We start from the raw sequence: 23921 nt of genomic DNA on the forward strand, positions 1-23921 counted from the left end.
TTGATCAATTGTCAAAAGCACTTAACATGAGAGTTGATAGGGATTCAATGAACTGTTTTAATGCGTCAATACACCATTATAGGGAGGTAGGGAACGAGCATTCACGAATCGTTTCACAAGTAACCTATGTAGAAACACAAAATTAAAATTAAGAAAAATATTCCTGAGTGCGGCTACCCTTCTATTTTGAAGTGTGAGACTGATAAACAATTTTATCCTAAAGAAACAAAACCATATATCAAATTAAATTACTTAAAGAAAAAATTAAATTGAATAAATTTAGCCCTAATTTGACATCATTAAAATTTTAATACATTTTTCTTTTTTTTTAAATCACACAATATTTAATAAAATAATACTGCATGTAAATCAATTTTTTTTTAATTTCACATTTTTCACAAAAATATTATTTCATAATGCATTTTACCATTTTTTTTAATGGGTGTCAAAGAGGGCTTATTTTAATAAATAAAATATGGTGCATTTAGCCAATTAAAGGAGTTTTAAATATTCCATGTTATTTTTAAACCATAAAAAATTATATCATCTCCATCCATTCCTATTTGGGGTTTATTTTAATCAAAATTCCCAAAACCTTTTCTTATTGTGGAAATTCTAGCTCTCCGCTGCTCTCGAGAACAAGTGTACGATCCAGAAACTATTAGGGTTTATCTGTAAATGGAAATGGCGAAAACCCCAACTAGCGAGTCGAACTTCGAACGCAACGCTTCGAAGAAAGAGCTTCAGGATTTATGTAGGGAGCATGGTCTGTCTCCTTACAAGACTAAAGCTAATTTGCTCAAATCTTTGCGCCCTTATTACAAGGTCAAATTTACTTATTTTAGAATTTTATTAGTTGCATTTTGAACTATTTTCAATTATTTAGAAAGTTGCATGCTAAGCAATTTAAATAACCGTTGCATTTTTCAATTTATCATTTATCTGCTGTGGTAATTATTTTACATGTATGCCAATTATATCAATTTATCATTTAGCTTGCTTGGATCTGAGGGAGCATATTATGTGTTAAATATCAATATGTTGTATTAAAAAGTGGGGCTGAATTATGTGAAAGATGGCAGTTGCTTCTCTTATTAATAAGGATGGGAGTTAGTTTCTTAAATAGATTTATTACCCTTTTTCTTAGTTTCTTAAATAGATTTATTACCCTTTTTCTGACTTCTTATGTTTTGTTATAGCTTGTCAGAAAATTTATGAAGCTTAATGTATATATTAACGACATGTATCATCAAAAGTTCAAATGCTTACTCTCGGCTACTGTCTATCAATATTAATTATGTTTCCTTTTATATATGACATTTTAAGATGGAGATACATGGATAGAAATAACGATAACATATGTCTCAGGTCTAGTGATGCAGGAAGCAAGAATCAACTTCAAACTGATAAACAGCAAAGATAAATTCAGCGAAGCAGTAAAACTTTAAACATATTCAAGTTCTCAGTGCAAAAAACCCCTTAAGAGAGCAGATAGAACCATTTATTTAGTCAAGAATAAAGAACTTTGTTTCCCTAAAATAAGAGAAGACAATAATGCCCATGCTGAACCACTTATCTGGCACTCTCTTCCTAAAGGATTGGAAAAGTGACTAGAAGACACAAAAACACTAGAAAACAAAATCACTACAGGAATGCAAAGTTAAGATTTAGAGAAACAAAAGCAAGACGATGTCAATTGGCTCTATCTAGCCCAACCAGTTTTTGCAAGTTTCTTATAATGACTCAAGCCTCTTGCCCAAGCCGTTATATCATACGTATGAGATAGGACGGCCCAAAGCTCGGCTCTATCTAGCCCAGCCATTTTTTGCAAGTTTCTTATAACCACTTCGAGCCTCTTGCCCAAGCCGTTATATCATACGTATGAGATAGGGAGGTCCGAAGCTCGGGTCGTTATATATAGGATCCAGTTTTTGTAGGACCCAATTTTATCATAGGCACCAGTAATTTCTTACATGGAGAATATTTTTCTTTCATCGAGATATAATTATGTTTATCTTCTTAATGAAGTTTCTTTTGGAAATCCGTGTTACAGGTGATAGGGATGGTGAAAAACTCAACTAGTAAAGTGATTTATGACACCGACATTACCAAGAAAGAGCTTCAGAAATTGTGCAGGAAGTATGGTCTGTCTCCTTATGACACTAAAGTCAACTTGCTCTGCTCATTGCGCACCTATTTCCAGGTCAAACTTACATATTTCATAATATTATTAGTTTCACTTTTAACTACTTTTAATATTTTAAATACTGCATATTGAACAATTTTAATGATTGTTGCATTTTCTTCTTGTTGGCATTTATCAGTGATATGATTACACATACGTGCCAATTCTATACGTCTCTTTCTAGATGAATTGTAATTTTATATTTTTATCTTTTACCTTTTGTTATTCAATTAGTTCATATACATTGACTACTTTTGATCCTTGCCGTTATATTTTCTGAGTTAATGAAGATGTTTCTGCCTGGAAATGTCTTAATATTAATACCTCCATGCAAGTACTGTTATTGCTTTTCCTTTCTTGTTATGGTTTTTTACTTGCTTGATTTGAGGGATTATATCATGTGTTAAATATTAGCTTGTTGTTTTAAAATATGGGAATTAAATATGAAAATGTTGGCAATTTCTCTTATCATGACAGATTTAAAAAGCTTAAACTTTAACATATAGCTATTGTTAACCAACTTCATTCTGTTTCCTTTTATTTATGATACTTTAAGATGGCGATACAGGGACAGAAATGGGATGAGTAATAATGATGGCTGAGTTGATAAGCAGCAAAGAGAAATTAAACAAAAGCTGTAAACTTTTGATGGGGTTCACGTTTCCAGGGCTAAAGAGTCCCTAAGAGAGCTATAGGAGTATAGCATATTTAGCAATCATTGGATGTATCAATAACCTTGTTGCCCTAAAATAAGAAAAGACAATAGTGTGGATGTTGAACCACATGACTATCACATGGTTAATGGACCAGAAAACTAACTAAAAGGCATAGAAACACCATAAAACAAAGTTGCTTCTGAAAAGAAAATTAAACATTAAGAGAACCACGAGCAAGATGGAATCAACTGGTTATAGCAGGCACAGCAGTTTTTGTATGTGTCTTAGATGCTACTCCATCATCTAGGACCCAATCTCCCTCAAGTTTTATTAAATATAGAAGATTTTCTTTCATGAGAATATACGTAAATTTATCTTCTCTATGAAGTTTCGCCAATACAATTATCATTAAACTATTGGCATGCTATCTTTAAAACATCAGTAATTTTTTTTATTAGTATTTTAATTTCATAGATGTTTTGGGTTTTTAGATGAGAGGTTAGGTTCTTCAAATGTTGATGCAAACTGTCGCTTTAGTATTCTTTGTTCATGTTGTTCAAAAAAGTTGTTTGAGGCTTATTGCTGTAGAACAATATTGAACAAGAACAAGATGGAGAAAAGAAAAAAGAAGAAGATAAAGAAAGAGAGGGAGAATAAAGAGAATTTAGAGGGAGAAAAGTATCAAATCTATTCAAATGTGTATCTTAATAAAAAGCATGAGCTCCTTTATACAGGGTTTAAACTAGGTTAATTTATGTAAGAAATATCTAACAAAATACTAGAGTATCTATCAATTTAGGTAAGAAACAACTATTAAAATTATAGAGAATATAAAATCATAAATACGTATTCAATTTGGAAAGTATCCCATAAAATATAATTTCTAGGATTCCCATCACTTAAACCCTGTCTCACGTGAGGCTTTTATTGAACTTGTTAAACATATTTTTCAAGTGTGGTTTTGTAAGGCTTATGCCTTAAGGTGAAGTTATAGGATACTTATGACTTGTTTCAACTTCTAGCAGTAGACTATAACTTTGTCATGTGATTTACTAAGTTGAAAATTTATTATTTTATACTTTATCGAACTGTTTGTTTGCAAGATATGATGTATTATGAGCAATTTCTTGTTTTGTTTTGTTTTGTTTTGTTTTTTTTTTCTAAATTGGTTTATTTTGAGGCTTACGCTTCACTTTATGGAGGCAAAATGCCTCAGTGCCTGATTAAGCTTTTTTAAATGTTGAAGTGTCAGTACGAAATTATGATTGAACAGAAATTTGGGTGCTTGAAATGGTAGTCAAGACAAAGCAGAATCAGATTACAGTTTCATTCGTTTCGCTTAACAATAATAAAAGAATTTACATATGTATTTGGGGATGACAAAGTGTAGAGTCCATGTCCAAGTTCAACATGTGACGCGCGGAAATGGTAATGGTCACAGTTCAATTCTTATGTTTCCACTTAAGATAGTTTTCAAATGAATGCTACTTGAAACAGTAGAAATGTATGCTCGGAAATGGGTAATGGTCACAATTCAATCCTTATGTTTCCACTTAAGATAGTTTTCAAATGAATGCTACTTGAAACAGTAGAAATGTATGGTTTAGCAGTGCTGAAAAGCTGTAATAGGTTAGTTTCTATATTCCTAGGATTGTTCTGCAGTACGAATAATTATATATCTCATTTCCTACACTAAAAGATAAAGAAATCAACTATTTCGGATTTCCTCCACCATTCACTGCAGTAGACTTCCGATCTGCAAAGTGTTACACTCTCAACATAATTTTCAATCCTTATGATGAATATACGGACTGAACTGGCCATATAAATAGCAGCCAGACCGTATGCTAAGAAGTATAGAATAGGAATTATTAAATAAGATAAAACTAGAAATCCGACTTATTGAGAAGTTTTATTCCCAATTTGATAAATTGTTGTGTTAAAATGTAATAATTCAATGGCCAGATAACAAGCTGAAAAACAACTCGAAAAACATTCTTTAATTTCTTTTGGCATGGCTTATCCTAGTATTTGCAATCCATTGCTTTTATTCTCATTTTATAAACCAATATATATTCTTACACAAGAATTTTTTTTTCCTTGTTTTTGCTTTTAAATGACGTTGCCATAACGGATTAATATGAAGCTTTGATTAACCGTTGACGTAATGAGATCTCGAGGGTAAACTGCCCTTTCTGAATCCTTTGCTCAGCAGCACCTGAAATTTGTTCCTTGCGAACTCTTGTCCCTCTGAGGTGAAATCTGTCTTTCTGATTCACGGATGAAAATCTCAATGAATTCAAGCACCAACAAAATAATTGTAATACATGCTCTCTTGTCAATTTCCTTTGAACATCCTTTCTCTGCACCACCTAGAATTAAGTTCTTGTAAATTTTCATTTTCTTACTGTGGTAACATCTACTCGCTAACTCACCAATCGAGTGTTTAAGCACTGCTTAAAATCTCGCTGAATTCAAGTGGTAATCTAATGTGGAAATCACGTATTAATCATGCTTCAATTATGGAGATTGTAATATTTGTAGTATGGAATATTTAGGACTAATGTAGGAAATAATTGGTGGTAGAATATTATCTTTTCTTTTTCCATTCATTGTATTGTAGTATATATTGAAGGCGAAGTGTAAGAATTATGTACAATAAAATAAAAAACGCTTTCTTCATTGTTTCTTTATGGTATCAGAGCCAGGGTAAAATCAAACCCGGCTATCAATGGCAGAAACCACTGCCAACAATATAACTTCAGCCACCGTCGGATTCGGAACCAGTGGGAATGAAACTGGTCACACCATGGCGTCAATTGGAATTGATAATTCCTCATTCCAACTCACAGTCGAGAAACTCAATGGTAGAAACTATAGAGAATGGGCTCAATCCATTAAGCTTGTGGTCGAAGGAAAAGGAAAAATAGGGTACCTTACCAGCGACACAGAGCAACCTGCAGACCCCATTCTTCAGCAAAAGTGGAAATCAGAAAACTCTATGGTTATGTCATGGCTCGTCAACTCAATGGCATCGTTAATTAGCAAAATCTACCTCTTCATGGCGACTGTGAAGGACATATGGGACAGTGTTCGAGAGATGTACTCCTACATGGAAGATTCATCTCAGATTTTCGAAATTAAGACCAAACTTTGGAAGGCAAAATAGGGAGAACGAAGCCTCACTGAGTACTATATGGAAATGACCTCGTTATGGTAGGAATTGGACCTGAGTATGGATGAAACATGGGATTGCCCTAGTGATGGGGTTCGATATAAGAAGAGAATAGAGAATGAGCGTATGTATGAATTTTTGGCTGGCTTAGACAGAGACCTCGATGACGTGAGAGGCAGAATTCTCAGCTGCCGGCCACTGCCCACCACCCGGGACGCCTTCGCCGAAGTACGACATGAGGAGAGTCGTCGTTTGATTATGTTGAAGAAGGAAGGGATTGGGCCTGATGAACGTGTGGATGGATCAGCCCTATTATCTCACTTTATTGGGCCAATTGGACCTCATGAAATTGGGCCTAAAGGAATTGCAGCCAAGAAAGGGCCTGAAAGGGTGCCCGAAGGGAGATTAGGTTTGCCTTCATCGGTTTGGAAAGTCTCACATGATGGGCCTAAATATGGTGGGCCTGATTTGGGAGCCCAAGTACTTAGAGAAACAAGAAAAATTGGACCCAGCACAAGGCAACAAATAGTCGCTGTGGTGTGAACACTGTCGGAAACTTGGGCACAAAGAGGATACATGCTAGGAGTGCATGGAAAGCCGTCTGATTGGAAACCAAGACAAAGATCCAGGAATCAAGCTTGATCAAGGCTATCAAGCTGCAGTCAATTCATCTGAAGTACAAAACTCCATTTCGACCTTGGATTATCGACTCTGGTGCGTCCGATCACATGACGGACTCACACCATCTCTTTATTTCATACTCAACTTGTGCTAGAAATCTTAAAGTCAAAATTGCTAACAGCTCTCTATCCTCAGTGGCTGGAAAATGGAGTATTCGAATCTCTAATTTAATCACACTCGAAAATGTTTTGCATGTCCCAAACCTATCATGCAATTTATTGTCCATTAGTCAATTAACAAAAAGTTCAAATTGCTACGCTAATTCTCTCTTCTTACTGTGTCTTTGAGGACCTATTATCAGGAAAGACGATTGACAGTGCTAAAGAGTGTGAGGGGTTCTACTACTTTTGAGACTAATGTGAGTCAACAAAGATGATTTGCTAGTTGTGATTCTGTTTTCGTTCCTAAGAATAGTGAAATTCTTTTATGGCATTATAGAATGCGTCATCCCAATTTTCAATATCTAAGACACGTATTTTCTTCATTATTTTCGAATAAAACACTTTTCAATTTTAGATGTGACATTTGTGAACTTGCAAAACATCATCGTTCGTCATTAAAAAAATCTATGTATAAACCATCTCTACCATTCACCTTAATATACAGTGATCTATGGGGACCCTCTCGAACCCCTAATCACACCCACACAAAGTGGTTTGTTACATTTATCGACGACCGTACTAGACTTTGTTGGGTGTATATGCTAAAAGAAAAAATCGACATCCGTTCTGTCTTCATAAACTTTCACTCAATGGTCCAAACCCAATTTCAAACAAAAATCCAATTTTTGCGTACAGACAACGGGACGGAGTATTTCAATAGTACACTAAGAACTTATCTCCAAGACAATGGAATTATTCACTAGAGTTCTTGTGTCAATACTCCCCAACAAAATGGGGTTGCAAAAGGAAAAAATAGACACTTACTTGAGGTAGCTCGGGCCCCAATGTTCACTACAAATATGCAAGAAAAATTTTTGGGTGATGCTATTCTCACATCTGCATACCTCATTAACAGAATGCCTAGCCGTACTCTGAATTTTGAAACTCCTCTTCAAAAATTCCAGGATTTTATTCCTAACACTCACATAACCTCCAATCTGCCTCCAGAAGTATTTGGGTGTACTGTCTTTGTCCACATACATCCCCATCATCGCAACAAACTTGAACCTCGTGCAATTAATTGTGTATTCATTGGATATTCACCTACACAAAAGGGTATAAATGCTATGACCCAATCACAAAAAAAATATTTGTTAGCCTTGATGTCACCTTTTTTGAAATCAACCCTTACTTTCAACAAACCTCTCTTCAGGGGGAGATCCTACATGACGATGAAGATCGGTTCTTGGAAATACCTCTTAATCTTGATCCATCTATCCTAATTACTGAATTTACACCACCAAGCTCCCACTCTATCCCGAACACTCTACCTACATCACCACCACATTCTAAAGTGCCATGTACTGAAGGCAACTTGAACTTAGGGAGAGAATAGAAAGAACAACATGACAAAGAGATGATTGTGTACTCAAGAAAGCCAAAATCAAAGGATAAGAATAAACTCACACTCGAGACACCAAGAGAGTCAGAATTGGTAATAGCTCCAGATTCTCATGAGCTTTTTCCAAAATCACCTAACATTGATGATCTACCAATTGCTCTCAAAAACAAACTCGGTCGTGCACTCTTTACCCTATCTCAAAATTTGTTGCTTATAATACTCTATCTTCAAAATTTAGATCATTTGTTTCTAACCTTGATAGCACAGAAATTCCAAAAAAATTTAAGAGGCCTTGAAAATTCCCAAGTGGATCAATTTGGGGAAGTCTTAAGACTATTCCAGCAGGGGAGGTCGATAACGTGGAGAAGCTAGCTAATATATTGGGTTGTAAGGTTGCGCAGCTGCCGATGTCATAACTAGGGCTCCCGTTAGGGGCACGATTTAAAAGTACACATATCTGGAATGGTATTATGGAAAGGATGGAGAGAGGTTAGCAGGGTGGAAGCGTATGTACCTTTTTAAGAGAGGCATAATTACTCTCATTGAATCCACTCTCTCCAATCTCTCTACTTACTTTTTGTCATTGTTCCCCATTTTGGTCGCAGTGGCAAAGAGATTAGAAAGACTTCAAAGAGAATTTCTGTGGGCACGGTTGGGGGAGGAGAGGAGACTCCATTTGGTAAATTGGGGTATTGTCTGTTTGCCGGTGAGGATGGGGGGTCTTGGAGTGAGGAGCCTTGTGTTGTTCAATAGGGCCTTATTTGGCAAGTGGTTGTGGCGAGTTGGAGTGGAGAGGGAGAGCTTCTATAAAGAAATCATTGGGGCGAAGTATGGTGTGACCGATGGGGGATGGTGTACGGTTGAGGATCATGGTTCTTATGGGGTGAGTTTGTGGAGGTATATCCGACGGGGATGGAGTGATTTTCTGGATAAACTGAAGTTTGTGGTCGGAAGTGGTAATGAGATTAGATTTTGGGATGATTGTTGGTGTGGAGATCAACCGTTGAAGGAGGGATTTCCTTCCTTGCACCGCATTGTCTCAGTGCCCTCTGCTATGGTGATCGATCTTTTACTCATTCATAATGGAAGCTATAGTTGGAATATTACTTTTGGGAGGGGTCTACGAGATTGGGAATTGGATGATTATTCTTTGTTTATGACCTTTCTACATGAGGCACAAATTCGGGTAGGAGAGGGTGATTGTATGTTCCCTCCTGAGATGTGTGGATAATTCATTCCCCTGGAAGTTGGTGTGACAATGTAAATTGTTTCCTCGGATGGCATTCTTATTGTGGACAATTGTGAGGGGATATGTCTCAACGGTGGATAATCTTCGTCATAAAGGCTTTTACGTAACCGAGTGGTGTTATATGTGCAAGAAGGATGGGGAGACGATTGATCATTTGTTCATTCATTGTGATGGTGTTCGTTGGATTTGGAACGGTATACTTGGTTCTCAATCTATGGATTGGGTGATGCCTCGTCGTATAGAGGACGTGTTATGGGCATGGAGGAGAAAACTTCGTGATAAGAATAGCAAACTAGCATAGCACCTTATCCTGGGTTGCATTATATGGTGCGTGTGGAGAGGAAGGAACAACTGCTACTTCGAAGACCAAACAAAGACAAGAGAGCAGATAAAAGAAAGATTTTACTTTACTTTGTATTTTTGGTTTAATGGTGTGACTAAAGATCCTTTAGACGGGTTGCTTAATTTCATGTTGTTCCTTACTGGCTTAAAGTGATTGTACACCCCCCCGTGTATTCTTTTTTAAGTAATAAAATTATCTATAAAAAAAAAAAATTCCGAAGTGGAGAAAAGCAGTGATGGATGAAATGAAAGTTTTGGAAGCAAACAAAACCTAGGATGTGGTGGAACTTCCAAGAGTAAAGAAACTTGTTGGGCGTAAATCGGTGCTTAATGTGAAATATAAAGCAGATGGAGCGATAGAACGGTACAAGGCTCGTCTGGTTGCAAAAGGATATACTCAAACCTATGGCATAGATTACACAGAAACATTCGCACCAGTTGCAAAACTGAACACAATCCGAGTTATCCTATCACTAGCAGCAAATATGGATTAACAACTCCAACAGTCGGATATTAAGAATGCATTTCTGAATGGGGAGTTGCAAGAAGAAGTCTATATGATACCACCACTTGGATTTTCTGAGAAAAATGAAGGGGGTGTATGCAAAATGAAGAAATCATTTATGGTTTAAAACAATTACATAGGGCATGGTTTGATAGATTTGCAAACGTTTTAAAAGGACAGGAATACCAACAAGGGCAATCAGATCATGCTACCTAATTGTCTATGTTGACGACATATTTTTCGCCGGAGATAATGCAGTTGAGATAGAAAGGCTAAAAAGAGAATTAAATGCAGAATTTGAAGTGAAAGACTTGGGATAAATGCGATATTTTCTAGGAATGGATGTAACTAGGTCAAAGAATAGGATCAGTGTGTCACAACGAAAATATGTTCTAGATCTCCTTGCTGAAACTGGTATGCTCGGGTGTAAACCATGTGATACTACCATGGACATGGTAAGGAAAATAGATAATACTGGAGAATTTGTTGAAAAGGAGAGATATCAAGGTGGGAAAATTAATTTACCTATCTCATACTAGACTAGATATTGCATTTGCAGTAAGCGTGGTAAGTTAACACATGCATGCTCCAAGGGAAACATATCTAGAAGCAGCAGTATATAGGATTTTGAGATACCTTAAGGGCTCACCTGGAAAAGGACTACTATTCAAGAAAAATGAGAAAAGAGATGTAGAAGTATTCACCGATGTGGATTTGGCTGGAGCAACAGAAGATAGGAGATCAACCACTGGCTATTGTACTTTTGTATGGGAAGCTTGGTAACGTGGAGAAGTAAGAAACGGAATGTAGTAGCCAAAAGTAGCGCGGAAGCAAAGTTTAGAGTAGCTGCTTAAGGAATATATGAAGGTTTATGGCTGAAGAAACTTTTAAATGAACTACAGATTCTCTCAAAATTTCCGAACAAATTCTATTGTGATAATAAAACAGCTATCAATATCTCACTCAACCCTTTCAACATGATAAAATCAAACATGTAGAGATGGACAGACATTTCATCAAGGGAAAAATTGAAAGTGGAACTATTTGCATGATCTACATTCCTACCGAAAAACAGACTGCAGACGCATTCACCAAAGGACTACAGAGACAAATATTCGATGATTGCATCTGCAAGTTGGATATGATCGATATCTACGATCCAACTTGAGGGGTAGTGTGAAAATCACGTATCAATCATGCTTCAGTTATGGAGATTGTAATATTTGTAGTATGTAATATTTAGGACTAATTTAGGAAATAATTTGTGGTAGAATATTATCTTTCCTTTTTCCATTCATTGTATTGTAGTATATATTGAAGGTGAAGTGTAAGATTTATGTACAATAAAATAAAAAAACGTTTTCTTCATTATTTCTTTATCTAATAATTATCATTACATGCTCTCTTTTCTATGTCCTTAGTGGATTAAGGACCCAGTTAGCATGATTTTTAAAATGTAAAAAAGAGCTTTTGAGACTGAAATGGGAAGCAAAAGTAGAAGCCATGCAAAATGGACCCCAAAATTATTTTGATAATTCTTAGGTGTCTAATGTGAGTAGCTAAGAATTTTTTTTTTTTTTTTTTTTAATATCAATAGTTACTTCATTGTGATGGTTTCTATGTATGTTCTATATCTTCTCATCTAATTCATGGACATTTACCTTATTTGCGAGCATAAATTTGAGTAATGAGTAACTTAGAAAGGTTAATCTTTAAGACATTGTCACTTGAGTTCAATTTAGGGAATGATCACTTTTGAACATACTTTTCTCATCAATATTTACTTCATTGTGATGGTTGCTATAAATGTTCTAAATCTGCCCCTTATAATTCATTGACATTAACCATTTCAGTCGAGGTGATGTCATAAATTGAGTAATGAGTTACTCAGAAAAGTTAAGCTCACTTGACTTCAATTTAGGAAATGAGTTGTAGATGCTAATTCGTGGATACGAAACAGGAAATGTAAAATTAACAGTGGGAAGTAAGGTATATATTGATTTGGAAGGACTAAGGTTTTGCTTAAAACTTCTCTTTTGACAATCTGTTACAGGATTTTTGTCTGGCACTATAACATTAATTGTTCACTAGGCTCCTTTTTTGTGCTTGAAATATTTAGCGTAGAGAAAATCTGGTTGAGCTTTATTCTCTGTAGATAGCTTCTTTGCTATTAAAATTGAAGCAGGGTTCGTCATTCACTTAACAATAGGGGTTGGCAGCTATGATGTTGTGTCAAGTATAATCTCTGAAGTTAAACCATAAAGCCTAATGTGCTTGTTGATTACCACATTACATATGAATTTAGATTGGACCTTTTCACTATAGGTTTATGTTTAGGGCTAGTTCTAAAGATATGCCCACACAATCTTAATTGATTTGTGTGCAATGTATCCTCAATGCTATCCTTACCAACTCACCTATATGTTTATTTCTTATATCTGTTTTATCCATAAAATATTTATATGGATGTTGTTTCTTAATAGTTCGACTTGCATTGTCTTGTGATCTTATAAACATATAGAATTCTCGTAATCTTGCGAGAATATGACGATCACAAAAAACCCAAAAGCGATTTCTTTTGAGTAACGTCATGAGCGATTTCTTCTTCCCTGGGAGCCTGAGCATTGCCAAATTGTCAATTTTTGTTATTTTGTGACCTCAAATTGTTACTACCTTCTAGAGGTACTTCAAATTGACAACTTTCATTCGCTTGCTCTACACAATTTTAATCTGGAAATGATTTTATTTTAGTCCCAGTCACCAATACAATTCCATCCACAAAATCTATTTCATGGGACCCCATAGTGTATGCCTTTTGATAGCTTAACTGAAAAATATAAAACAATGCCGACTTAAAGTTGATCATTGCTGAAACCTTACAGGACTGGAGGGTCACTGAACTCTACTAATGGTAGTACGGATTATGATCATAGCCCATTCCAACATAATCTTGATGTCATTCATAAACCTAGTTTTGATCCTCTTTCTTCAAGCCCAGCGTAATACTTTCTGAAAACCCTGCCGTACACCTTTTCTAGATTAATGTAATCAATTGGCAATGTTCACAGGTAGCATAAACTTCATTTGCTTGTTTTACATATAACAATTAAATGACTTGCATGTTTTGTGTTACTACTATGTGGTTGCTTTAGTTCCCATAGCATATATAATTTTCAGGTTCCTGATATTTGGCAAATTTTCAGAAGATGAACTTGAATTTATTTTCGGAAGTGGAAAGTTCGAATGGCTGTTCTAAATCTCTGCTAACAGGACTGCTTTCTGGAGCGCAGTTGAGCGAGACAACCAAAGTCAATAAAGGTCTGTGCAGTTATTATTTAATGCCCGATGATATACTGCAACTATGAAAAGTCTAATATTCTAATTTCTCGGTGTAGAAGATCGCAAGGGAAAATTTACTGCATCTTTTGTACATGGTCATGGGATTTATAGTCGTTCGAGAGAGAAGGATGACCAGGAAATTCACTCTCAAACTGTTAAAACCAATGAACTAGGAAATCTCAAGGAGGCAGGAGTTCATGATAAGGTTGTTTGTCTAATCTTCTTTATATGATAAGATCATTTTATCCAATATCTCCATGTGGCTTATTGAAATGTCTGTGAATTAATTGAAAAAAGGATGGGGTCAAGGATTGCAATGATAACATATGCTATCTCGTGTCCAAAGGAAGATTTTTTCCTGCCCTTCATTGTATAATTCACGGGCAGGATCAAATAGCTTATCCATGGTATACCTACAACTTGATGCCCCACTTCAATATATTGAAAAGCATCTTATCATTTTTCATTCATTGCCTCTTTCTGTAAAATGCTACGTTTTGGCTTGCCCAGCAATATGCAAAAGAGTTAAATCTTTGGGACAGTAGGTCATTTAAGCATTTGAACATGTCTGTTACCAACCCTCTTGGAAACTCATCTTTCTTGTATATTGTTAATTCAGGTTTCTGATTTCAAAAACGTTGAAAAAGTCGGGTGCTCAATGTCCAACATCCAAAAGCATTCCAACAGCAAGAAATGGGACAATACCTGTGCACAGAACCTTACTCAATGTGAAGTATATAACTTCAGACCTCGGAAGTCCCATCAAATCAGTACTGGCACAAACAATTATTTTTCTTCAAAAAAAGACTGCGTTGGCAGTATAGCTGGATCTCAACATATAGATAGTACGTCTACAATGGATGGTACTGTTCCTCTTGAATCTTCTACTTCAGTTTCCTCCTTGGACTTTTGTGTCAGATCAGAAGAAGGAATAAACCTTTTCGTCGATTTGAGTTCAAGCCTGCCTGATTGGTCTAAGAGATTGGAAAATGAAGTGCGCATTTTTCAGGATTTGCAAATGGATAAATTTCAGAGCTTTCATCAAGAACTGATGGGTTCATTTATGGGTAATGTGGATGCAGGGTTTAGAATTAGTAGTTACTGTGCACATACTGACCCTTCTCCAGATTCATTCGCTAGAAAAAATAGGGAGTCAAGAATTGAATATCCAAATGCAGATGATGGGCTTTCAAGTAATATAATGAAAAAACCATGCGTTGTCTCTGTAGAAATGTCTATGCACTTGCAAGATAAAAATAAAGTTCTACGCCTTCCCAGGCTTAATGCCTTTATCCAGAACGCGCCAGTACCTGGTATAAAATCTTGTACAGGAAATGAGGAAACAGAAGCCAAGAAGTTAAATGTGTTCCACACTTCTCCAATAGAACTCCATTGCAATTCTGTTAGTATGGTTTCAAATGGACTGGTAAGTACTCCAGAGAATCAAAATACAAAGCTTGGTCGTGTGAAGTGTCATGAAGATCTCAAGGAGAGTTACAGACCAGATAATTGCACAGTCCCATGTTCTATTTCAACAGCAAGTGGTGCTGTTGAGATGCACTTGTCTGGCATTGCAATGCTTAGACAAAACGCGTCATGTTCTACTGTGGAAAATGACGATTCAATGGGCTTTGTTGTGGTAGATGTAGCAGAAACAGGAAACATTGGTTTGGCTAATGCCACTGAAGTCCATCACAATGCTTCTTTCCATTATGTACCCACAACTCCTGATGAATCGGTAATCTATTTTAAATTTCATCTTTTAGATCTTGCTTCTTGTATGGAATTCCTCAACCATAGTTTTTGAGCTTTTAACCCTTATGGTCTAGTGCCATTTCTTGCACATAATTCAACACTAGTCAAATCAAGTTGGTGGCTAGAGACACTTTGTTTACATATGCGATGAATTTAATAACTTAGTTGAGTAGACAAAGTAATCAATGCTTGTCACTTACAAGTAATATGCTATATATCTACCATATTAGACAATCATTGATATTTTTTATTTTCTTTTCCTTGTTGGGAGAGTGCAGATTTTATTTTTAGTTTCTATGGGATATCTTAGCAGCATGTTCTGCATAAGCCATGTATTTTGCAACTTCATTCTAGTATTTCTGCTGGTAGATAACGAAAATGTCTTCTTGTTTGCAGAAAGGGAGCGGCCCTGGTGGGTCAAAAGCTTCTCGGTAATCACCTCTCTCATTCTATGACTTTCTTATGACTGTTTAATGTAATGTGATAATCCTGGCATCAAATGATATTCTTTGGGGGACATTTGCATGTTACCAGGGTATCAAAGAAAAGATCGGAAGACTGTGTATCTGGCAGAGTTCACAAGAGAAAGAGGAATAATGGTTTATACCAGGAAGGCTACCATCAACATGATGGGAGAATTTTAAGAAGTGCCTACCGACTTGGTCAGAAAGTTTTCCCCAGAAGATCAATACGACTGGTTTCTAAGGTCTAATCTCGTTTCTTCGCAGTTGCTTTGTTGATCAATTTTTGAAATTTGGTTGAAATTGCTCATTTCTATACACTTAGCTTCATAAGAACTTGTCCCGTCCACAAAAATATGTGGAGTGGGAATATTAATAGACACGTGCCATCTTAATATGCTTTAAAAATTCCATGTACTTGCATGATATTGCACCGTAAGTGGTTGCATTTGTACCTCTGACGCATGTGGGATTTCTGAAGCTCGCTTGGGGATAAATTATCCTACTAAAGAAGAGGATAAAAATAGTTGGGACATGGAGGTCAGATGTTGTCGTCTTTCTCATAAAAATCAGCATCTCAATATATCTATGAATTTTAGAAGTTCGGTGCATACACTTAGGAAAAATAAGGATCATTTGTAGGAGTCATTTATATTAACAACCAGTAGAAGCAAAGAGAATGGTTTATTTTTAGTTACAGTCACATTCTGGATGATCTTTCTTATTGACCGAGGAATAACTAGCCATGAAGTTGACAAATGAGACTAATCTTCCTGTGGACTACATCTCAAAGAGTACTGGCTTTTAAAAAGTGGGTTGAAAGCTTAATTTGAATTTGACTTAGATCAAATAATCACCTGTCCGTCACTGTAGAACAAGTGTTGAACTGGCTGCATATTTGCATTAAGCAGGAATTGTAACATGTTCGTATTTATGAACCTGCACTAACTGCTGGTGAATATTTTAAAATTTGAGTAAAGATATTCCAATATTATGAACTTAACTAAGTGAGATGTCAACCATGATACTATTGTACTGTGTAAAAATTGATTTTATTTAAAATTGTGGAACTTAACTAAGTGAGATGTCAACCATGATACTATTGTACTGTGTAAAAATTGATTTTATTTAAAATTGTCTGATAAATGATGGTTTGATTGAGAATTATGTGCAATCATTCTTATTGGATGACTGCCAGATCTATTTGTCTTTATTAGTTCTATTTCAGATAGGTTGAATACTCCAGTCCTCCTGTTGGAGTTAATGTCTCACTATCTTTATAGTTTTATAGATATTTTATTTGAGGACTTTTTAATGTCTAACTAATTTAGGTGTGTTTGAGCCCCATTTTTTTTTTTTTTAAAGAATGTGTTTTGTAATAGTTTTTTTAGGGAACACGTGGTTAACGATTTGGGAAAAATTTTGGGTGTGTGTAAAATTATTTTATTGGAAGAATGTGTGGTTGAAAATGAGTTTTTATATAATGGGGCTCAAACGCAGACTTTATATTCTGGTAAAGTAGGCTATTTTCAACAGGAACAACTTATAAAGCATAGTGTGGTATTTTATAATGCTTTTGAATCTAGGGTAATGAAGGGGAAAGAATGATGCCATTTTCTGCTAAAATATTTATGGTTTAAAACGATAGATTTTATGTCATCGTTTTTCCCTTTCTTGTTGTTAGCCAAATGAACTAAATTTATGGGCATGATCTCTTTTGTTTCCCTTCATCTTTTCTTTCTATCATATTCCCTTCTTTTCTTATTTCCCTGTTCTCCATGGTACAGCTCCTTTATTTATTTTGGTTTGTGGTTTGGATTCTCCCTTTTTGACTCTAATGTTTTGTGTCCCTAAATTGTACATTTGGTCAAACAAAAGATTATTATGCTATTCTCATCTTTTATTACGTGAATAGAGGAAGATTGTGATACAACTTGACTGGATATTGTACCTTACTACTTTGAAATCAATTGTGTTTCTTTTACACCTGCAATTATCTGCTATTTTGTAATATCGTCAGCTTATATCAAACCTCTAAAATTTACTATGTACTTTGTGTGCATTGTATCCCAGTTCTGCTCAAGCTAAGATGGCTCAATTTCACATTTTTGGCCTTGATTAGAATAAGATGTCAGTATCTTTTGTTGCCAAGAAACAAGAATGATTAACCAAGGGAACATTGGCCTTGCGCACAAGAGACCTTCAAATGTTTTCTTTGTTTTATCAGACATATGTAGCTTACTTTCAGTAAATTAATCTTGATGCTTTGCTTTGATATTCTATTACCTGTACCTAACTTCTGCAAGTTTATTTGATTTCTATTTTTTCAGTGAGTTCTTGCAATGCATATAGTCAATTTCAAAGTTTCAGGCGCTTGTGCCATGCTACATTTCTCATGTTGCAGTCCAGATTGTCTCAAGTATATTTCAAGGCTTTATAGAGGTTTTACATTCCTTTTTGGTAAAGACTACTATTTTTTTTTTATTTTTCTTTTTCCGCAAAACATTTGAACGTGAGTTACTCATGTTTGTGGTCAATTTATTTGAAGAAAGACTATAGTTCATAAACTAACTTGCTTTGTCACCCTGGCGATGATAATTTTTATAATGCATATACATCACTATTGTCTTCAGATATGAGAAGATTTAAAAATTAAGTAGAAAGACAGACAGTTGTTAGCTCTTTGAGGATATGATAGGTTGATTAAATCATTATCCAACTAAAAATAATTGAGGTATTTGATATACATCTTTAAATTTCAATTTTTAACTATATTCTTAACTTTTATATCTTTTGTCTTTGAACTATAGTCCACGCTACTACTAAATGGTTGAACTTTGTAACGTATCTTATTTGTCATTGAACTCTTAAACATTTTACCTATCCATCATCGCTGAGGCTGACTATGTTTCAACCCTTTGAAGAATTGCTTACGTAGCTGATGGACATCCAACGTGGCGTCATTTGTGTTAAAAATTGCCATGTTTGCGAAATGATAAAATAAAACTAAATAATAAGCCATTGTTTGGTTGCCATTTTTTGGAAAAACATTGTTTTGAATATTGAATTTTTAGAGAATGTATGATTAAAAAGTATGGAAAAAACTTTGGGTTTACGCATAAAATATTTTATTCTGTAAATGTATGGTTGAAAATGAGTAGAAAAAAAAGTTTTGAAAGAATGGGAGACAAATGGGTTAAATGTCTTCCCCCCCCTAAACAAACACCTCTCCCCTTCCTTGACACCCCACTTCCACCTGCTCCCACCCCAGCCTAACAACTGAATCCCAGCTTCTTCCTCAACCACCTAAAAATACAATGCTCAATGTTATCTATGAACTGCTATTGTTTGAACCAATCTTCTTATTGCTTTGAGTTCCCTGAATAACAAGACGACCATATATTTAATATTCCAAAAATGTAAATGATGCTTTGAGTTCCTTTAATTTGTTCTTTTGGTTACCTGTTAATAATGAGAACTGTCCCAATTACAATATCTCATAGTTAAAATAAACAAACCTTGATTAAAGCACAATTACTTAAACTGATCTCTCCCTTGATTGTTCTGGAGCAGTAAGTTTCTGGCCAAATGACCGTATCATATCAAACAAAAATTGTAGGCTGATTTTGTTAACACTTTGGGACTGTTATAGTGACTTACCTTTTTTGGTGCTTGGGGTTCTGCCTTTGGCATTGGCTGGTGGTGGCTGTGACTATGATGCAGCTCTAAACAAGAGTATTCCTTTTCGTTGAAGCTTGGAGATCTGGTTATTTGCCTAGAAATTGAAGAGTCAAATGGATGGGCAATTCTGTTAACAATTATGTTGCAGCTCAAAGCTAGAGAATTCTCTTCTTTGGCGGTGGAGGGGTTAGTTGGAACACGGGAGTCGGAAGAGATGTTATTGTTAGTGTTAATGAGGTTAAATAAAATTACGGAAATCGTTGAAGATTACAGCTATAATTGTGTTATAGATAGATTTTTTTTTACCATATTTAAAATTATAGGTTACCATTAGTTAATATTATAATTGATTGTTACTATATTTAGTGGTGATTTTGGTTCTATATAATGAAAGAACCTTTCATATTAAGAGGTATCGAGTCTTATTAAGTATATTTGACATGGTATTAGAGCAGTTTTGATCCTAAACAAATTAACCTTTGAATTTTGTTTCCGGCTAGCGGCCTGGTGTTGCTCGCTAGGCCATAGCATCTTCCTCAAGTGCTCTACCCTGCACTACTCCATATATAGAACTCGATGTTATTGAAGTGTTATTTATTTCTCACACTAAGGTTTTAAAACCTAGTCAAGGTAAAATAGTATTTAGAAATTCGAGCTAATGCTTGCACATTTAGCTTGGTGCCACGTTTGCGTTGGAGTATATGTTTGAGAAAAGTTAGGTTTTGATATAGAGTGCATAATTGACATTCATACGTACCTAGGGGAGTTCTTTTGTTTACTTTGTCGCACACTTGTATACCCAAATGAAGCACTTCAGTCTCAGTGCACTCATCTATATTGCAAACCCTGCTTGGCACATGTTGCTAATAGCAGCCGTGCCTTCCCTTATGATGGATACTTGGTGACAGAATCAGAATCTATGCCACTAATTGAATCGAACAAAGCACTAGTGGACAAAATTGGCGACGTTAAAGTGCAATGTCTCTTCCATCAGAGTGGATGCACATGGGAGAGCCCCATTTCTGCACTTCCCACCGTTTTGGGTGTACTTTTGGAACTTCACCGATCATATGCAACAAATGTGGAGTCCAAATTGTGCATGGTCAAGTACACGATCATACCTAGACTTGTCCTAGTGTTCCGTGGTTTCCAACGAGCGCAGTTACAGGTGACAAATTTGATGATGTGAAAATTCAGTTGGCGGTATGAACCCCTAATGGTGCGGTGAGCGTGGAAGATGGTGTAGGGTTGGAATTGTGCTTGGTAATGGGTTGTGGTGATTGGGGCCAGGTTGAGCTGCGTTTGTTGGGTAATTGGGTTGTATATTGTTGGGCCGGTTTAATGATATTAGGCTTTTTTTGGGGATTCGGCCTTCAATTTGTTTGTTCCTCCGGGGCCGCAAACATTATTTTCAGATTGTACCTTTCTTTTGTTTGTTATTGGGCTGTGCTGTTAATTATTTTAGTTTAGTAAGGCTTGCCGCGAATTGATTTGTTGGTTTATTTGTTGATTGAGCAAATATTAACATCTTTTTTCTAGATTGGGCGTAAGTTAATTTTTTTAGGCCTACAGCTTTATTGGATTATTTCAAATTTAAGGCTTCTTCTTGTTCAAAGCAGTGGGCTTTATCAAGATTAGGTGTTGATTGGTTGCTCGGGCTTTATCAAGAGACATGGGAGTGCAGACGAGTTTTGGTTGCTGGGGATTTATCAAGAGATATGGGAGTGCAGATGAGTTTTGGTTGCTCGGATGATGAGTTAGAGTTTTGAATTCTCAGAGAAGGATCATCTTTGAGTTTTTTTGGTGTACGATGTTCGATGGGATTTCTTCCAACTGTAGCATCTTGGTCTGCAATATAACGTTGGATTTTTGGTCCGGTGCATTGGCCGTTAGAGCTTTTGTCGGAACATGCATTATATGTTCGATTGAGTTCTTCCAATAAGTAGAGCTCACTATGTGTGTGGACACACTTCGTGACTTTCTTTTGGAAATTCTTCTTGGGGTATGAGCTCTCTGAGATGTCTTTGGACTGTTCTTGGAGTGGCTTTGAAGTAGTTCTTAGTTGTTTCTACACTATTTGTTATTTTTGGTCTCTCTTCGTCACTAATTTTCGTACATAATTGCTCTAATTTGGATTTTTTTCTTTGTGGGCACAAGTTTATCATCTTCGCCAGTTCATGATTGCAAATTGATGCTTTTACCGACATCAATTTGAGGGGGATGTTAATGAGGTTAAATAAAATTACAAAGATCGTTGAAGATTACGACTATAATTGTATTATATATAAATAGATTGTTTTTACCATATTTAAAATTATAGGTTACTGCCTTCCAAAAAAAATTATAGGTTACCATTAGTTAATTTTGTAATTGATTGTGCTGTGTATGTGCTAATATAGAGTGGAACGTAGGTTTACTGGTCTTGTAAGTTTTAATTTACTGTTTGTTTGCCTGGGACGCTGACGCTAAATGGATTGGGGTTGCGAGGGCAATGCCCCGTGGTACGGTGTAAGGGTATTTTCTTGTATGACCTTAAAGTCTTGTATGGGTTTGAGTTAGGGTTAGTATAAATACTAATGATATAACCTTATTATTCATACTGAATAAAATATCTCTGCTTTGCTCCTCGTGGACGTAGGCACATCGTCAAATCATGTAAATACTTGTGTTGATTTATTTCTTTCATCTCTTTATTATTGGGCATAAAATTCAACAGATTGCTACCATATTTAGTGGTGATTTTGGTTCCATATAATGAGAGTTCTTACAATGAGAGACATCGAGTCTTATTAAGTATATTTGATAGTTAGTGTGTTTGTTTTTAATTTTGTTGAGTGGTGATATATAACATCTAAGTGGTGCTGGACTTCGATATGCCACGGAAGCAATTCCGTAAAAGAGATGAAATGGAATCTATCACGGCGATGGATGGATAACACACTAGAATGTTCAGTGACCAATGACGTAGGTTTCCAAGTTCAGTTATTAAGTAGTAACATGAATTATAATTCACCGACCAATGATATATTTAACCCTTTCGATATGCCACGTAAGCAATTCCGTAAAAGAGATGAAATGGAATCCATCACGGTGATGGATGGATAACACACTAGAATGTTCAGTGACCAATGAGGTAGGTTTCCAAGTTCAGTTATTAAGTAATAACATGTATCGTTGCACCTTCCTCTTGCTCAGATTTATTTTTTATTTCCATTTGTTCATATGAACTGTGAGTACCCTTATTAGTAAGACGTCGATTTTTTGAATTCCCTTAATCATTATATCCCTGATTGCATTGGTGAAGCTACAGCATGCTCTGGCTGCAGGCTGCAGCCCTCCCCCTGCTACCTTCCTAAACTGTCAGACTTTTTCGTAGTTTTCAAGTGTATTCTGGTTTTTATTCACTTGTTTATATTAGTGCATGTCACATCATGTTATTAGAGTTTAAATTAAGATTTTATAATTGGAGGCACCACTATTTGTTTTTCAGGATATTTCTGTTGCATTCTGAGAATGAATTTTGACTCAAGGCACACGCCTTGAGGTCTGCCTCCATGTGAAGCTTTTGTTAGAGGCCATAAAGCTCATACTTCAATTGGCCCTTGTGAAGGCTTGACCTTGATTTAAAGAGGTTCAAACCTCATGGCACAAGCCTAGGGTAGCTGAGGAGGGTAGCTGAGGCCTATCCTCCTCAGTCTTGCCCTCTTGGGGATCTGTTTCAGTGCAACTTTATAGATTGCTCATTACATTATCAGATTTTAGTTTCAAAAACATCCCCGTCCTAGAAACTGGGAAGAAACAATTGGAGCACTTGATTCATGCAACTAAATTGTGACCTCCCATCTGTCATATGGGCAATGCGTAATTACATATGAGATCTTCATACTGCAGAGTTAAACTTTAAACTAAATTCTTCCTTCAAAAGCAATGTTAAGAACTGAATCAAAAAGGTCTAAACATTTTTATTTTAATTATTCAAAATGTTAAACAAATGTGATTATATTATAATATTGCATTTCTTTCTTGCTAAATGCGCATAACCCACACCCTTTTCTCATATTGCAGGTTGCTGAACATAGGGATCGGGGATTTTATTAATTCAGAGGATTATAACTAAAAGATGCTGCCTATTTTGTCTGCTGGTTAAAGTGTTTTGGTACCTTTATACCGTTCTTGTTTCTTCAATTTTTGCGAGATTCTTATAGAATTGTGTTAGTTGGGAAATTGAAATTGAGAACCATGCTTGCTAAAAATTGGTGTAAAGAATAGTGACCCTTACCCTTCTTCAGAGTTTCGTTCATATTGTTGTTAAAACTGAAACTATTGTGACAGGTTTGAAAGGAAGGACTAATTAGACCATATTTTACATCCATAGATCAATCCCTTTTA

The 23921-nt window shown here is 35.7% G+C and overlaps 1 protein-coding gene across 8 annotated transcripts; it reads left to right on the forward strand.

Moving 5' to 3' along the window:
- The first annotated feature begins 562 nt into the window (after positions 1 to 562).
- On the forward strand, positions 563 to 23921 carry LOC111396679. Of its 8 annotated transcripts, XR_002703041.1 has the most exons (10): positions 564 to 825; positions 2054 to 2203; positions 13500 to 13614; positions 13692 to 13840; positions 14255 to 15373; positions 15787 to 15821; positions 15925 to 16096; positions 18182 to 18311; positions 23023 to 23482; positions 23598 to 23921. XR_002703041.1 is itself a non-coding variant. In XM_023023131.1 (8 exons), exons 1-8 carry the CDS (start codon positions 679 to 681, stop codon positions 23628 to 23630), a joined length of 1920 nt encoding a protein of 639 aa, XP_022878899.1. In that variant the 5' UTR covers positions 563 to 678; the 3' UTR covers positions 23631 to 23921. The 8 variants fall into 8 exon arrangements, 4 of the variants coding, with proteins under 4 accessions (XP_022878899.1, XP_022878900.1, XP_022878903.1 ...); XR_002703040.1 differs by lacking the exon at positions 23023 to 23482; XR_002703042.1 differs by lacking the exon at positions 23023 to 23482 and having other exon boundaries at positions 18182 to 18293.

The sequence above is a fragment of the Olea europaea genome, chromosome 7 (genome assembly GCF_002742605.1).
Source record: "Olea europaea var. sylvestris chromosome 7, O_europaea_v1, whole genome shotgun sequence".
NCBI classification, from domain to species: domain Eukaryota; kingdom Viridiplantae; phylum Streptophyta; class Magnoliopsida; order Lamiales; family Oleaceae; genus Olea; species Olea europaea.

Coding starts and splice junctions, on each gene's coding strand:
- LOC111396679 (XM_023023131.1), top strand. CDS start 679: ATGGAAATGGCGAAAACCCCAACTAGCGAGTCGAACTTCGAACGCAAC. Junction 826..2,053: donor CTTTGCGCCCTTATTACAAG/GTCAAATTTACT, acceptor TCCGTGTTACAG/GTGATAGGGATGGTGAAAAA. Junction 16,097..23,597: donor CAATACGACTGGTTTCTAAG/GTCTAATCTCGT, acceptor CTCATATTGCAG/GTTGCTGAACATAGGGATCG.